Here is a 17152-nt window from a genome sequence, read left to right on the forward strand (position 1 = left end):
CATTCTCTCTACTATTATTCTGACATTTGACATTCTTAAAATAGTGGTGATCCTAACTGACCTAAGACAGGGAATTTTTACTAGGATTAAATGTCAGGAATTGTGAAAAACTGTATTTAAATGTATTTGGCTAAGGTGTCTGTAAACTTCCGACGTCAACTGTATATTTGTAATGTTTAATTCCTAATATGATTTTATTAAATTAGATATTTTTTCAATGGTTTTCAACAATGTGTGGTCTACGCTTTTCCATTACATTTTCCCTGGTCTTCTCTACCTCCAACCCCCTGGGCACAGGGTGAACATCTGGTGACAGTGCTGCTCTATTCTGGGACAAGCAGAACCAACCAGCCATGTCTATGTAAATCTGTTTCACTCCCACAGCTACCAGTCTACCAGTTGACCTGTTTTACTGCCTGAAATACCCTGGACTGGGCCAGATGTGAGGGAGTAGACTGGTTTTAACCTCTATGGTGGATTCAGGGAGGGAGACATAACAGATATGCCATCATGTAATTAATGACAGATAAAATGGAAATGATACTTTCTGATAAGTGTGTGTAGTGTATGTCTCTACATCAATGTGTCATGTTTGAGCCCAGCATCATGTCTCATTCACAGATCTAACAGCTCATGAAAAGAGTTAATACATGCTAGATGATCACATCAATAACTGGTTGTGAAGTGCATGTAGGGAATTGGTTTGGGGGGCTGATACTTTTCCTCTTACTTCTGTACATCTTACTCTACTATGGACTGGTATTGTCTTCCAAAACTACAAATAACTTTTACTGTATATACACTTTCAGTTCATGTCCAATATAACAAGTTACAACCATGATGACGATGATGACGTTGGGAGAACGTGTGATTTGTATGATACTTTCTAACCATTTTCAAAGTTTACCCCCTCTACTGATCAGTGTTCCATGTCACTGTCTCTTCCCCCTCAGCACCTGCAGTAGGTCCCAGCTGTATCAGTACAGTCACTGTGCAGTCTGACTGAGGGAGGTTTTTGTACGGCTCTGTATCACTGTGTTACCACCCAGACACTGTTGGGAAGGTGGAAACTCTGACAGTAGTAATCTCCTGCATCTTCAGCCTGGACTCCACTGATGGTCAGAGTGAAGTCACTCTCAGATCCACTGCCACTGAATCTAGATGGAGTCCCAGAGTTACGGGTACTAATGAAATATGTAAGGAGTTTAGGAGATTCTCCGAGTTTCTGTTGATACCAGGCCAACCTCTGTCCATGTGTCTCACTGTATACTGCACTGCTGGTCTTACAGCTGAGACTGACTGAGTGACCCACTGAAACAGCTTTCACTGCAGGAGTCTGGGTCACTGTGACCTGGCCTCTGGACTCTGAAAAATAAATGTAATTAACATTCAATCGCCCATTCATTTGCTCATTGCTTTACAAAAGAATGACTTTACAATAACATAATGGGATTTACTTTAATAAGGTTAAGTAACTACAGTCAGGGTAAATGTATGTAAAATATATTACCTTGAAAGCAGAGGGCAAATATCCAGATGAAGATGGTGATAAAAGTCATGGTTGTTGTGGGTTCTGTTGTCATGAAGGACAGCTCTCAGTCATGAAGTGTTAAACTCACAGGGTTATAAACACTCCCAGACCACTGAAGCATGTGCTGCCAATGCAAACTGTCATATGTAAATAGTCTTACTGCTAGTACCTACATTCATAACTGTTAGCTATATAACTACATACAGATTATGCAGATACAGAATATTTTATCGTGTTATAAATAACTTATACTGTAAATCAGTGATCTAAGAGGAACATGTAATTATCTAAGTGTGTCAGTGGATTATACTCACAACCCAGGATTATCAGTCCCTATTACGTTATTCCAGTACTTCAGTACTATCAGTCCCTATTGTATTATATTAGTAGTTCAGTACTCTCTGTCCCTATTGTGTTATATTTGTACTTCAGTACTATCAGTCCCTATTGTACAGACAGAAGTTGACAACTGGAACATAAAGCATGTTTCCGAGTAAGTTCTGTATCAAAGAAATGGTCCCAAGTTATTTTATTAAACCCAAAGTCCAGCCCGAGTGATGTCACTGCCTACATCATTATCTTTTACTCATGAGACCAAAACCATGCCTACGCAACACTAAAACTCTTGTTTATATAGCTATCTAAAAGCTTAGCAGTAAATGTCCAAGTTGATGTATAGTGGAACGTCTAACTAATCTCTTCTCTTACACTCCCCTGCAGAGTTCTGTCTTCACAGTCACACATTTCTCAGAGAGGTCTCTTTATAAGAGGCAAAGAGACCAGAAAACAGTGGTGGAACAATTATAAACATCTATAATGAATATATATTGTTAATCTGTAGTCTAGAAGCCTATAAATGTAAGGAGGGTGGGGTCTTATAACCCCTCCCCGTATATTAATACAACATAAGCATAATCAATTATTATAATACATCAAACATTTGGTAAGCCCCTATCATGGCCCCTAGGTGAACCTCCTTCACTACCAAATACTAATGGGGTGTAAGTAAACTTCTGACCCACCGGGAATGTGATGAAAGAAATAAAGGGCTGAAATAAATCATTCTCTCTACTATTATTCTGACATTTGACATTCTTAAAATAGTGGTGATCCTAACTGACCTAAGACAGGGAATCTTTACGAGGATTAAATGTCAGGAATTGTGAAAAACTGTTTAAATGTATTTGGCTAAGGTGTCTGTAAACTTCCGACATCAACTGTATATTTGTAATGTTTAATTCCTAATATGATTTTATTAAATTAGATATTTTTTCAATGGTTTTCAACAATGTGTGGTCTACGCTTTTCCATTACATTTTCCCTGGTCTTCTCTACCTCCAACCCCCTGGGCACAGGGTGAACATCTGGTGACAGTGCTGCTCTATTCTGGGACAAGCAGAACCAACCAGCCATGTCTATGTAAATCTGTTTCACTCCCACAGCTACCAGTCTACCAGTTGACCTGTTTTACTGCCTGAAATACCCTGGACTGGGCCAGATGTGAGGGAGTAGACTGGTTTTAACCTCTATGGTGGATTCAGGGAGGGAGACATAACAGATATGCCATCATGTAATTAATGACAGATAAAATGGAAATGATACTTTCTGATAAGTGTGTGTAGTGTATGTCTCTACATCAATGTGTCATGTTTGAGCCCAGCATCATGTCTCATTCACAGATCTAACAGCTCATGAAAAGAGTTAATACATGCTAGATGATCACATCAATAACTGGTTGTGAAGTGCATGTAGGGAATTGGTTTGGGGGGCTGATACTTTTCCTCTTACTTCTGTACATCTTACTCTACTATGGACTGGTATTGTCTTCCAAAACTACAAATAACTTTTACTGTATATACACTTTCAGTTCATGTCCAATATAACAAGTTACAACCATGATGACGATGATGACGTTGGGAGAACGTGTGATTTGTATGATACTTTCTAACCATTTTCAAAGTTTACCCCCTCTACTGATCAGTGTTCCATGTCACTGTCTCTTCCCCCTCAGCACCTGCAGTAGGTCCCAGCTGTATCACTACAGTCACTGTGCAGTCTGACTGAAGGAGGTTTTTGTAAAGCTCTGTATCACTGTGTGAACACCCAGACACTGTTGGGAAGGTGGAAACTCTGACAGTAGTAATCTCCTGCATCTTCAGCCTGGACTCCACTGATGGTCAGAGTGAAGTCACTCCCAGATCCACTGCCACTGAATCTAGATGGAGTCCCAGACTGAAGGGTTTTAGCCCAGTATATTAGGAGTTTAGGAGCTCCTCCGGGTTTCTGTTGATACCAGTGCAAATAGTGTCCATTGCTGTTACTGTGTACAGCACTGCTGGTTTTACAGCTGAGAATGATTGAGTGACCCACTGAAACAGCTTTCACTGCAGGAGTCTGGGTCACTGTGACCTGGCCTCTTGACTCTGAAACAGAAATGCAATGTATATTTATAATTTAATTGTTCATTCATTTGTCCAGTATAAAATCATTCCTTTATATTGTCAGGGTAATTTTCTGTAAATTATATTACCTTGGAGACAGAGGGCAAGTGTCCAGATGAAGATGGTGATAAAAGTCATGGTTGTTGTGGGTTCTGTTGTCATGAAGGACAGCTCTCAGTCATGAAGTGTTAAACTCACAAGGCTATAAACACAACCAGAGCACTGAAGCATGTGCTGGCTATGCAAAGTCTCCTCTCTATGCAAATGATGTTCCGAGGAACAGCTATCACCAATCAATGAATGATGAGAACAGGATTTGTTTCGAAGGCTATCTCACCGTGGTATCTAAAAATAACAGGAGTAAGCAAAAAGTAGGTGCCTGTGCTTGTAGAATTCAAGTGGCTTCTTACTGTGAGGCTCTGCTACAGACAATCTGTTGAGGATAAAATCGGATGTGGTCTCAGTCTCTCCCCAGTGGTTAGAGCTGGTAACAACATAAACCTCAGTGTTTCAGTGAACCTAGATAGATGTTAAAGCACACTGAGAGAAAAATATACCACAGAAACATAAATGATATCGTAGCCAAACTCCACTCAAAGGAATTTAATCTAAATTGGTTCACTTGAAAAAAAGGCCTAAAAGCACAGAGTTTGCTAAAAACACAAATTTACATCAAATATACAAATATATAGCCCTTTGTTTGGCAAATAATAAACAAAAATCTAGAAGTTCAGAATGTCATGTGGTACCACTGTTTTCACTATATATTTTACCTCTTGGGGATGTTATTCGAAAACATAATGTTAACTTTCACTGCTATGCGGATGACACACAGCTGTACATTTCAATTAAACATGGTGAAGCCCCAAAATTGCCCTCGCTAGAAGCATGTGTTTCAGACATAAAGGAAGTGGATGGCTGCAAACTTTCTACTTTTAAACTCGGACAAAACAGAGATGCTTGTTCTAGGTCCCAAGAAACAAAGAGATCTTCTGTTGAATCTGACAATTAATCTTAATGGTTGTACAGTCGTCGCAAATAAAACTGTGAAGGACCTCGGCGTTACTCTGGACCCTGATCTCTCTTTTGAAGAACATATCAAGACCATTTCAAGGACAGCTTTTTTCCATCTACGTAACATTGCAAAAATCAGAAACTTTCTGTCCAAAAATGGGGCAGAAAAATTAATCCATGCTTTTGTTACTTCTAGGTTAGACTACTGCAATGCTCTACTTTCCGGCTACCCGGATAAAGCACTAAATAAACTTCAGTTTGTGCTAAATACGGCTGCTAGAATCCTGACTAGAACCAAAAAATTTGATCATATTACTCCAGTGCTAGCCTCTCTACACTGGCTTCCTGTCAAAGCAAGGGCTGATTTCAAGGTTTTACTGCTAACCTACAAAGCATTACATGGGCTTGCTCCTACCCATCTCTCTGATTTGGTCCTGCCGTACATACCTACACGTACGCTTCGGTCACAAGACGCAGGCCTCCTAATTGTCCCTAGAATTTCTAAGCAAACAGCTGGAGGCAGGGCTTTCTCCTATAGAGCTCCATTTTTATGGAACGGTCTGCCTACCCATGTCAGAGACGCAAACTCGGTCTCAACCTTTAAGTCTTTACTGAAGACTTATCTCTACAGTGGGTCATATGATTGAGTGTAGTCTGGCCAGGAGTGGGAAGGTGAACGGAAAGGCTCTGGAGCAACGAACCACCCTTGCTGTCTCTGCCTGGCCGGTTCCCCTTTCCACTGGGATTCTCTGCCTCTAACCCTATTACAGGGGCTGTCACTGGCTTACTGGGGCTCTCTCATGCCGTCCCTGGAAGGGGTGCGTCACCTGAGTGGGTTGATTCACTGTTGTGGTCATCCTGTCTGGGTTGGCGCCCCCCCTTGGGTCGTGCCATGGCGGAGATCTTTGTGGGCTATACTCGGCCTTGTCTCAGGATGGTAAGTTGGTGGTTGCAGATATCCCTCTAGTGGTGTGGGGGCTGTGCTTTGGCAGAGTGGGTGGGGTTATATCCTTCCTGTTTGGCCCTGTCCGGGGGTGTCCTCGGATGGGGCCACAGTGTCTCCTGACCCCTCCTGTCTCAGCCTCCAGTATTTATGCTGCAGTAGTTTGGCTAAGGTGTCTGTTTGTTATATATTTGTTATATCTGGAGTACCTCTCCTGTCCTATTCGGTGTCCTGTGTGAATCTAAGTGTGCGTTCTCTAATTCTCTCTCTCTCGGAGGACCTGAGCCCTAGGACCATGCCCCAGGACTACCTGACATGATGACTCCTTGCTGTCCCCAGTCCACCTGACCGTACTGCTGCTCCAGTTTCAACTGTTCTGCCTTATTATTATACGACCATGCTGGTCATTTATGAACATTTGAACATCTTGGCCATGTTCTGTTATAATCTCCACCCGGCACAGCCAGAAGAGGACTGGCCACCCCACATAGCCTGGTTCCTCTCTAGGTTTCTTCCTAGGTTTTGGCCTTTCTAGGGAGTTTTTCCTAGCCACCGTGCTTCTACACCTGCATTGCTTGCTGTTTGGGGTTTTAGGCTGGGTTTCTGTACAGCACTTTGAGATGTCAGCTGATGTACGAAGGGCTATATAAATAAATTTGATTTTGATTTTTTTTTGGTATTGACCAATTGTCGTTAGAGGATTCCCTCAATCCAATCCCTTTAAAATATGTTGCTTCGTTAAGTTCAGGTCCTTATGTCACAACACATGTGCACTTACAGTGAAATACATGACAATAAACATTGATAGTCCTTTACACTTAGATTTAAGCACTGATACAAAGGTTAAATACGTGTCTGTTTTCCGACAAAGAAAAGTGAGATGGATGTTGAGTCTCTTCAGCAATATTCAACATGGCAACACTGCCTCTGATAGAATACAGTACCTCTCCGAAAACAACGCAGGAGACAGGAGACGCAGGTCATTGTAATTGTTTATACACCTCTTTTCCAGAAGTCATTGTTAAGTCATTGCATCTTTCCTGGGACGCTACAAAACTGTCTTCAGATAAGCTTCCTCGTCGTCAGATTGGAATAATACTCAGGTTCAGTTGCGTCGCTCTCGTCTGGCACTGCTCTGCTGTTTTCATGAAGCCCTGGTCAGCCATCATTTGAGCAATCTCTGTATAAATGTGTTCCATTTCAGTGTTTCCCCTCAGGTCCTCTTGGATTCTGACACTGCCCCATATGTCAAGGAGGGCTTCAGTCTCCTCAATGCTCCAGGGGAGATCTAGTTCCCATGGTGATGGACAGCTGCCTGATTCTGGAGAGGCTGAAAAAAAAAACGTAAACGAAGGCCCAACGTCGATAGTATAACGTAAAACAGCATTTACTGTACAGAGATTAGGAGATTGTTTCCCTTACCAGTTCCTTGGACTTGGCCACCTGGGACCTCTCCCATGTCTGTGGCACCATTTGATTCCTCAGCCAGAGAGTCACAGGGTAGATACTTGTTCCCGAATATTTGCACAAACTGATCGTAGAATTTGCACTCCACTTTTTCCTCTCCAATCCTGGGAAAATAGAACATAACATTTGTTGTTGACGCAATACTTATTCCTCATATCTGGTTGGTTAATGAGCTTTGCTTATCTAACATGAGCATGGCAAACCTCTGACCATGAATACACAACTATATGGAGTCTTCATAATCAATTCACAATTATAAATAGTGGTTATCAATTTCATATGCATATCTTTTCCCCCATGGCTTACTGTTTGCTCTCGCAGAACTGGCGGAAGTTGGCCTTTAGCCGCTTCACTCTAGACTGGCACTGTTCGGCTGTCCTCAGGTAGCCCTCGTTGGCCATGGCCTGAGAGATCTCAGTGAAAATGTGTCTGTTTTTGGTGCAGCCCTTCAGATCCTCCTGGACCTCGTCACTCCCCCAGATACTGAGGAGGACCTGGGTCTCACTGTCGCTCCAGGAGAACTTGGAGCCGTCAGTTAAAGGACGGCTAGCTGAAGACAAAGACACCCAATGAACACATTGTTTACAATGGGAAGGGGGTTAGTTGAAATAAGACAACTCATAGAACATTTAAAAGGTATGGTATGGCTTTGCTTTACCTTTCCTTTGGTCAACCTCTAGTGTAGGCTCCCAGACAGCAGCTTCCTCATTGTCTAACGAATCTTCGGCCAAATTGTCAACGTTGAGCTCCCTTGAGAAAATCTCCTCCATCTGGTCGTAGAACTTACATTCCATTCTGAGGAAAGGGAAGATTCGACTATTTAATTTCAGTTGAATCATCATATCCTCTGACCACATGTACTACGTAACAATAACAGTGATAAAAACAAGACTGCAATTACATTGTTTACTAATGTGATGAAAATAAGTAAAGCATTGATTTGTTGACTTAAAGATATTGCGTCAATTTATATCCGATGATGTGGTGTGATTTTTAAAGTAAATAACTAGACATGAAATGGTAGTTATAAATCTTTTGCATTCACTTGTCATGGTGGAAGCTGGCCTTGAGTCGTTTGATGCGGGTGTGGCACTGCTCAGCTGTCCTGATGAACCCCTGGGCCGTCATCCTCCGTGAGATGTATTCAAACACATGTCTGTTCTTCAAGCAGCCGCGGAGGGAGAGCTGCACATGGTCCTCACCCCAGACCTCCAGCAGAGCCTGGGTCTCCCGATCGGACCAGGGCATCTTTCTGCTGGACTCCGCCACAGCGTAACTGACTGAGCCCTGGCCTTCAAAAAAATATGTTTTTGGGAGTCTTTAGGTGGCTACTAAGTACATTTTTGAAGATTGATTATAACTAAGGTCCTGATTTGACCTGACCAAGACAAACAACTGTTGGCACTGACACAGGAAAAACACAGGGCCCTAATTACATTAGACTTTGAGGGTAAGGATAATGAGGAGGCACCATACCCGTTTCCTGATCTGGTTCCTCAGTGGGATCTGGATTGAAGTCATCACACAAATCAACAATCTCTGCATCGAGGGAGAGCGTGTCGTTGCCGAGCACTGGCTCCAGGAACCTGTAGTATCTGAAGAGTAAGGGCTCCCCTCCGTTTCTGTAGGTACGACCAGAGGTAGAGGGAAGTGGAGGGTTAATTTGTAACAGGTACCAATTTAGGCACCATGACTCACCTTACTCACAAATAATCTGTGCTTTGCACTTACGCCCTGCTGTGGAGACACCGTCGGTAGGTTTTCCTCAGCCGCTTAACCCTCGAGTGGCACTGCTCAGCTGTTTTGAAGTGCCCAATGGTGGCCAGCTTCTCCGCTATGTCGGCGAAAATGTGCCCGTTGCGGACGCAACCTCGTAGACTCGCCTGGACATCCTCGTTCCCCCACAGCTCAATGAGGGCCAGCGTCTCTGGCTCTGACCACGGGATGCATCTCATCCCATCAGCACCTGCTCCGGGAGATATATACATTGGAAACATCCAGTGTCTTCAGTGTAAACAGATAACTGTCTGTATTACCACAGTACCTGTGTCCTGGTCTACTGTTGGATCGTCTCTTTCATCATACTCATCAATGGACGCCGCTTCATGCCCAAGTATTCGCTCCAACTGATTGTAGAACTTGTATTCCACTCCCTTTCTTCCACATCTGAGAACAGCAGACAGAAAAGGAAGCCATTTAAAAAAATGAGATGCAGAATTGTGGCTACGGGTTAGATTAGAGTACACTTATTTGTATGCTTCTGCAAATGAAAATCAACATAAAAGGGTCCAATTTAAACTTGTTTTGTACACATACTTTTTCCTGTCGTAGCACTGACGGAAGTTGTTCCTCATGGACTTGACTTTCCAACGACACTGCTCTGGGGTCTTGGAGTACCCTTGGTCATGCATCTTTTCTGATATGTCCATGTAGACAGGGCCGTTATAGACAAAGTCTCTCAGCACCCTCTGAACCTCGTCCTCCCCCCAGATGTCAATGAGGGCCAGGGTCTCAGGATCCAACCATGAGCCTGGTGTGATCCTCTCAGAAGTGGTGTAGTTGTCCACTTCTGTACACTCTAAATACAAAACAGCCCAATAACATGAAAGTGTCTCTGTTTAGACTTGGCAAAGGAACTTGTATTGAGGGGACGGCACCTACAGTAGAACCAGTAGTTAAATACACTGCTCAAAAAAATAAAGGGAACACTAAAATAACACATCCTAGATCTGAATGAATGAAATATTCTTATTAAATACTGTTTTCTTTACATAGTTGAATGTGCTGACAACGAAATCACACAAAAATTATCAATGGAAATCAAATTTATCAACCCATGGAGGTCTGGATTTGGAGTCACACTCAAAATTAAAGTGGGAAAACCACACTACAGGCTGATCCAACTTTGATGTAATGTTCTTAAAACAAGTCAAAATGAGGATCAGTAGTGTGTGTGGCCTCCACGTGCCTGTATGACCTCCCTACAACGCCTGGGCATGCTCCTGATGAGGTGGCGGATGGTCTCCTGAGGGATCTCCTCCCAGACCTGGACTAAAGCATCCGCCAACTCCTGGACAGTCTGTGGTGCAACGTGGCGTTGGTGGATGGAGCGAGACATGATGTCCCAGATGTGTTCAATTGGATTCAGGTCTGGGGAACGGGCGGGCCAGTCCATAGCATCAATGCCTTCCTCTGGCAGGAACTGCTGACACACTCCAGCCACATGAGGTCTAGCATTGTCTTGCATTGGGAGGAACCCAGGGCCAACCGCACCAGCATATGGTCTCACAAGGGGTCTGAGGATCTCATCTCGGTACCTAATGGCAGTCAGGCTACCTCTGGCGAGCACATGGAGGGCTGTGCGGCCCCCCAAAGAAATGCCACCCCACACCATGACTGACCCACTGCCAAACCGGTCATGCTGGAGGATGTTGCAGGCAGCAGAACGTTCTCCACCGCGTCTCCAGACTCTGTCACATGTGCTCAGTGTGAACCTGCTTTAATCTGTGAAGAGCACAGGGCGCCAGTGGCAAATTTGCCAATTTTGGTGTTCTCTGGCAAATGCCAAACGTCCTGCACGGTGTTGGGCTGTAAGCACAACTCCCACCTGTGGACGTCGGGCCCTCATACCACCCTCATGGAGTCTGTTTCTGACCGTTTGAGCAGACACATGCGCATTTGTGGCCTGCTGGAGATCATTTTGCAGGGCTCTGGCAGTGCTCCTCCTGCTCCTCCTTGCACAAAGGCGGAGGTAGCGGTCCTGCTGCTGGGTTGTTGCCCTCCTACGGCCTCCTCCACGTCTCCTGATGTACTGGCCTGTCTCCTGGTAGCACCTACAAGCTCTGGACACTACACTGACAGACACAGCAAACCTTCTTGTCACAGCTCGCATTGATGTGCCATCCTGGATGAGCTGCACTACCTGAGCCACTTGTGTGGGTTGTAGACTCTGTCTCATGCTACCACTAGAGTGAAAGCACCTCCAGCATTCAAAAGTGACCAAAACATCAGCCAGGAAGCATAGGAACTGAGAAGTGGTCTGTGGTCACCACCTGCAGAACCACTCCTTTATTGGGGGTGTCTTGCTAATTGCCTATAATTTCCACCTGTTGTCTATTCCATTTGCACAACAGCATGTGAAATTTATTGTCAATCGGTGTTGCTTCCTAAGTGGACAGTTTGATTTCACAGAAGTGTGATTGACTTGGAGTTACATTGTGTTGTTTAAGTGTTCCCTTTATTTTTTTGAGCAGTGTATATAACAAACAGGGTTCAATCTGACATAGCCATGCTGGGTGTCAATAGAACGTTTGCATAATTTGAAATGAGCTGAACTTTTTACCTTGAAGTGAGTCACTGTTTGACTCCTCAGATATGTCATTGGTCAAGTCTGTCACCACTGTGCTGGTAGAGGGAGGCTGCCTCTCAAGTATTTGATCTAAAATATTGTAGAACTTAAAATCAACCTGCTCAGATCCAGATGAACTAGGAAGAGCACAGGTAGAGAGAGATTGCAAAATTAGAATCAAATATGTAATCCAATTCACATTAGCAACATGACAAATGTATCAACAATAGAAGCTGAAATGCAATGGCCACCTGATGGTTTCCTGGCACTGCCGATAGCTGGCTTTCAAACGCTTTATCCTGGTGTGGCACTGCTCTGCAGTTCTGTGATAACCACGGATGTTGAGCTTTTCCGAAATCTCTGAGTATATGTGACCGTTGTGCGGGCAGCGCTTCAGGTTCTGCTGCACAGTGTCGTCTCCCCAGAGCTCCAGAAGGATCACTGTCTCGCCGTCCACCCAGGGGATCTTCTTCCTGTCCTCTGGCACGCCCACCACAGCCTCTGGATGTATCAGAGTCAAAGGGAAAGAGTGTGTGAGAAGGATTGGCCCAATCCCAAACCATCCACTCACCCTTGTCCCTAAAACCTTGCTGACTTCGTCTCACAGATATCAAAGAATGAGTCAGATATGCTATGTTGAGTTTCGTCCCAGTCCTTCAAGTTGATCTTATTATAGTATACTAGTGAAAGAGGAACTGGTTAACCAGTAGAGAATGTGACCATACCCCTCTCCTGGGAAGAGTTAACAGAGCACTCGTTGTCTGCTGACCATGCTTCTCTAGACTCCATGTCAAGACAGTTTTCTGACACCTCCACGTATGAGGGAAGCTCATTCCCCAGTATTCTCTCCAGTAGGTCATAGAATTTGCATTCTACTTGCTCTCTGCCTTTCATGCTGTGTTTGGGGAAAGAAAACAAAGCACATTTTCAAAACAAATCATTTTTCTGGCTCAAATAGACCAAATGTAAGCCATCACAGGATATCAAACAAGAATGTAAAGGCCCGAGCATAGATCCCTGTGGGACTCCCAATGCACAAAGAAAATGATTGTTAAACTATAACTGACATACTTGTTCTCGTAGCACTGTCGGAAACTCCGTTTCAGTCTTTTAACCCTTGTCTGGCATTGCTCTGCAGTCCGGATAAAGCCCTGGGCAGACATCCTTTGGGATATCACAGCAAAAAGGTGCCCATTTCTATGCATACCCCTCAATTCCCTCTGCATTTTGTCATCTCCCCATATGTTGATTAGGGTGAGGGTCTCCAAGTCTGTCCAGGGAACACTTCTTGTTCCTTCAGTGGAAATAGAGACAAACACAAGAGCAGTGATCACTGATTATTAATCATTTGATTGATTTAGATGAATCACATTGCAAATTCCAAATGTAAAATCAGCTGTATTAACATTCAAGCAGTTTGACCTCTTTGTAAGGTGGTGGGCAACATGCTGCATGCAAACACACATTAGCCCCTTTCCCAAGAGACAATATTATGTGATTTACCAAGAAAGGCACAATCGGACCATACCCATATCTTCTAGACCAGAGTGGCCAGGGAACTCCCAATCATCAGTGTCTTCTAGCTGGTCATCTGTCACCTCTTCAACATCATAGGTGACCTCAGGAACCGTTAAGGGGGACACATTCCCAAGTATTCGCTCTAGCTGGTCATAAAATTTACACTCCACTCTGTATATAGGGAATGGTTTCAGCATGAGAATATAGACAAGCACATTCCAGGCATATTGTCCATAAGAAACAAAAATATATTATAATAATAAATTATATATACATTGCAAATGTTCTTTAGTAGTGTACTCACTTCTGCTGGAGAGACTGACGAAAGCTGTTCTTCAATCGTTTGATCCTGGTCTGACACTGCTCTACAGTTCTCATGAAGCCTCTCTCAGACATGTTTTTGGAAATGAGAGTGAACACGTGGCGATTTTTGACACAGCCTTTCAGAACTCGCTGCACAGAGTCTTTTCCCCAAATGTCTATGAGGTTTAGAGTCTCATCATCCGACCAAGGGACTTTGATGTCAGTCGTCATGGGATAGGCAGCATCTTGGGGTTCTTGACACAAAAGGGTAAGTAAAACTGTCATGCATTTTCTTTTACCATGTACTGTATTTCACATTTCATTCAGAACGAACAGAGATTCCACACCTGTGTATTCTCCCCATATCGAGATGAGAGGAGATTCACTAAAAGATTCGATATTCACTGGAGAATCCCTGTAAAAGCGGAAGACAGCAATGTATATAAAGCAGAATTAAAATCCCCCCCCCAAAAAAATGGAATGACATCAAAGGCATGCTGGGAGACACACCAATATAAGCTACTTCAATATCAGTTCTTACTGAAACAGAGGTGAATCTGCTTGGCGTTTCCGGGGAACCTCCGAACTGTCGCTCATTTTCCTCTTTGAGGGCAGAGTCTGCCCTCGCCTACTCTCATTTGCTGAAAATGATGTTCCCTCCTCCACAATTTCATCCGTTTCAATTCTGTCCCTCTGTTCATTTCGCTTCTGTCTTGTTCTCTCAGATATCCTCCTCTTGCCAGTCTCCAGATTTGATTGGTCAATGGGAATCTCAATAATCTCTTCTTTATTTGGATGGTTTGAATTTGGTGTGCCATCTTGCAGGTTTTTTTGAGTTTGTTTGTCAACAGTAGTCCCCAGTTTTGTGACTGGAGGGAGAGACAGAGAGGAGAGGATGCAGTCGTCCATAGGTAAAGAGCAAGTGTCTGAGAGAAATAGAGAATGAGAGGCTCAGTAAATCACTGCGACTTCTCACCCGTTTAGCTTCAGTCAAATAATAAATGTATAATTCTAACAATCAAAGCAAAGTAATACAGTAGCAAAGATCATGACTCATCAGTCATAATTATCTACTAAGCCAGCCTTACCTTTTACGTCAACATGGCCAAGATTTCTGTGATGTTCAATTAAAGCCTTCATCTCCTCTGGCGGAGTCGCTGATTGCAAACACTCATCCAGAACTGAGGGGGCTCCATCAAGCCATGACACCATCTGAGAAAGAGCCCTTAGTCATTAGCAGTGGTAGGTTAAAGTTGAATACAATACATGCTGTATTTTGAAGGCAATAGTCAAGGTGCGTATGTGAAATATAATGTTGAGTTCAACGGTAGCACCTGTGCAAAGTCTGGTACAGGCAGCAGCTCCTCCAGTCTGGAGAGGAACTCCCAAAGGAGAATCTCCAGTGCTGTGTCATACTTCTGGCCGTACTGTACTGGGAACACCTCCTGGGGGAGTTAGAAGACATAAAAAAATGCAACTGTGAGTGAGAGGGGGGATGGAGAGAGAGAGGGGGGGAGAGAAAATTAGGGAGAGTGTCATCATCTCACCAGGAAGAAGTGCTCTTTCACACCTGGGTCTTGAAGAAGGGTTTGGACCAGCTCCAAGAAATTGGCCCCGGAATCTTCTACTTGTGCATCAGTCACCTTTAACATGCACACACACCGCGGGAGATGAATTACCCAAACTATGTGTGTATTTCTTCCTATTGATTAAATGTATTTTATGCACAGGAGGCTGCTGAGGGGAAAACGGATCATAATAATTGCTGGAATAGAGTGAATGGAATGATATAACACATGGAAACCATGTATAACATTCAATTTATGCCATTGCAGACATTACTATGAGCCCGTTCTCCCGAAATGAAGGTGCCACCAGCCGCCTGTGGGTTAATGTGCATAGTAAATCACCCACACAGTGGTCCCTGGGTGTAGTAATGGAAGCTTTGATTCTGTCCAGGTGGGGCTGGATGGTCTCAGGGTCGACTTGGTGATCACCACGACACAACTCCAGAACCAGCTATGGTCACAAAAAAAAGTATTTAAACTCTATCATCTGCGCTCTTGATACGCTTTCACCAGTGCGCTACTGGTTCAACTACCAACCACTGTACGACAGATTGGAGGGAACTAATACGGTTGTTAGCAATAGCTAAATGTACAAAAATAAAATACATTTCAGCCATTAAACAAATCCATCTGCTGACACACATGCACACACATGCTAACCCTGGCTCTCAGTCCCAGGATGAGTTGGGCCCTCTGCCGGAAACTCAGCAGCTCTGGAACCATCTCTGTCACCGAGGTGACAAACTCCTCCAGCATCCCATAATGCATGACAAGTCCTTTCTGCACAACTTGCCACATAGCAGCTGACAGAAGTTGCAGGGGTGGGGCCAAGAGCCGTAAATAAGAAATTGATAGAAGGGGATCTGTGAGAGAGAGAAATAATTATACTTGCACATTAAAAACACTACTGAGATCTACCAGCTCATTGGGTATTTGCTGTTTCAAAGACATTACGTCATAGGACTGACTGGCCAACATTAGTGCAAGGGAGCCCTCTACTGGCCCTTCAAGACAAAAGCAATGCCACATTATTTATTTAGCCACCCCATGCTTATACTGTAATTTGAGAATATTCATTAGCAGTGAGCCTCTGTGTTTAGTGAACATATGAGACACGTAATCTTAATTTTTGACTTTAAAAATGCACATAGCCTAAACTAAATATGAGCAGCAGGATAAACGTTCACGAGGATGGCACCAGCATGCAGATTCATTACAGACTCAACTATATAATGCTGCATTCAGGTCGGCACGAGGAAACTCGGAAAGTTCCACTATATACACGTTGTATGTAAAGCAATGATCGCAAACAGGTTTGTATAAGAAACGTAGGCCAAACACTGCCCAGGTGGTGAAAGAAAATCATTATTTCAATAGTCACGCACCTTTGTAATTTTCCGTACGGCTTCTTTCCATTGCTTGTTTCCAATTTTCAAAAAATATCCGACAGTGTCGCAAATATATCTAAATAACAATGTTATTTAGCTTGTGGTAGTAGTGTCAACGCAAACCAAAATGCTCTGACGCTATCTTGGTCAAATGTGGATGTATTTCTAATAAAAAACGTGCAGAATTATCATAATCATTCTGCAGGTCGAAGTAGATATCTTTGCTCGCATAAATCATTCAGAAATATTAGGAGAAACTGCTTCTCTCAGTTTGAACTTGGATGACCGAAAACCAAGATTCTGGTCTAATCCGCTTTGGTCCGGATCACATGAAGCCTGATTCCCCCATTGGTTGTGGAGAACCACAATAGCCCGATTTTGCTAATGAAGTCCACTAGGCGGAGTCACCGCCACTTCCGGGTTGATTTTAAGGCCTATGGAGATATAGGCCAAAACAGCCATATAATTATCCATATATCATGTATCCATATAATCATCCATATATGACTAATCCCCTTTAAACAATCAGTTGTGTGTGTGAATTACACCCATGAGACGGGGGGTCTTCATTTACAAACTCTGTGGTACTGTATTTACTGTCTTTGCTTTGGCCTTTTCCATAAATGTCGTT

At 43.5% G+C, this 17152-nt stretch overlaps 1 protein-coding gene and 2 gene segments (V, D, J or C); all 3 read right to left on the minus strand.

Moving 5' to 3' along the window:
• Window positions 1-771: 771 nt before the first annotated feature.
• LOC112267843 lies at window positions 772-1621 on the minus strand. The segment is given in 2 exon segments: window positions 772-1365; window positions 1511-1621. Coding segments are annotated over 2 exon segments (408 nt in total).
• A 1739-nt stretch (window positions 1622-3360) lies between these two features.
• LOC112267841 lies at window positions 3361-4171 on the minus strand. The segment is given in 2 exon segments: window positions 3361-3954; window positions 4062-4171. Coding segments are annotated over 2 exon segments (408 nt in total).
• A 2565-nt stretch (window positions 4172-6736) lies between these two features.
• Window positions 6737-16886, minus strand: zgc:113263 (uncharacterized protein LOC503753 homolog). Of its 3 annotated transcripts, none has more exons than XM_024445995.2 (23): window positions 16519-16886; window positions 15794-15996; window positions 15480-15584; window positions 15113-15208; window positions 14900-15010; window positions 14654-14777; window positions 14107-14434; window positions 13913-13980; window positions 13567-13819; window positions 13273-13433; window positions 12816-13038; window positions 12470-12639; window positions 11996-12245; window positions 11739-11881; window positions 9713-9974; window positions 9441-9562; window positions 9128-9362; window positions 8873-9018; window positions 8442-8688; window positions 8055-8191; window positions 7703-7946; window positions 7352-7500; window positions 6737-7259 (listed from the first exon to the last, which is right to left on the minus strand). In XM_024445995.2, the coding sequence occupies exons 1-23, from the start codon at window positions 16547-16549 to the stop codon at window positions 7012-7014; spliced, it is 4056 nt and encodes a 1351-aa protein (XP_024301763.1). In that variant the 5' UTR covers window positions 16550-16886; the 3' UTR covers window positions 6737-7011. The 3 variants fall into 3 exon arrangements, with proteins under 3 accessions (XP_024301763.1, XP_024301761.1, XP_042153919.1); XM_024445993.2 differs by having other exon boundaries at window positions 14107-14491; XM_042297985.1 differs by lacking the exons at window positions 15480-15584; window positions 15794-15996; window positions 16519-16886 and having other exon boundaries at window positions 14107-14491; window positions 15136-15201.
• Between the last annotated feature and the right edge of the window lie 266 nt (window positions 16887-17152).

This window comes from Oncorhynchus tshawytscha, linkage group LG15 (assembly GCF_018296145.1).
Source record: "Oncorhynchus tshawytscha isolate Ot180627B linkage group LG15, Otsh_v2.0, whole genome shotgun sequence".
NCBI lineage: Eukaryota > Metazoa > Chordata > Actinopteri > Salmoniformes > Salmonidae > Oncorhynchus > Oncorhynchus tshawytscha.

Coding starts and splice junctions, on each gene's coding strand:
- zgc:113263 (XM_024445993.2), bottom strand. CDS start 16,549: ATGGAAAGAAGCCGTACGGAAAATTACAAAG. Junction 15,011..15,112: donor TGAAAGAGCACTTCTTCCTG/GTGAGATGATGA, acceptor TAACTCCCCCAG/GAGGTGTTCCCAGTACAGTA. Junction 13,039..13,272: donor CTCTGGTCTAGAAGATATGG/GTATGGTCCGAT, acceptor TTTCCACTGAAG/GAACAAGAAGTGTTCCCTGG.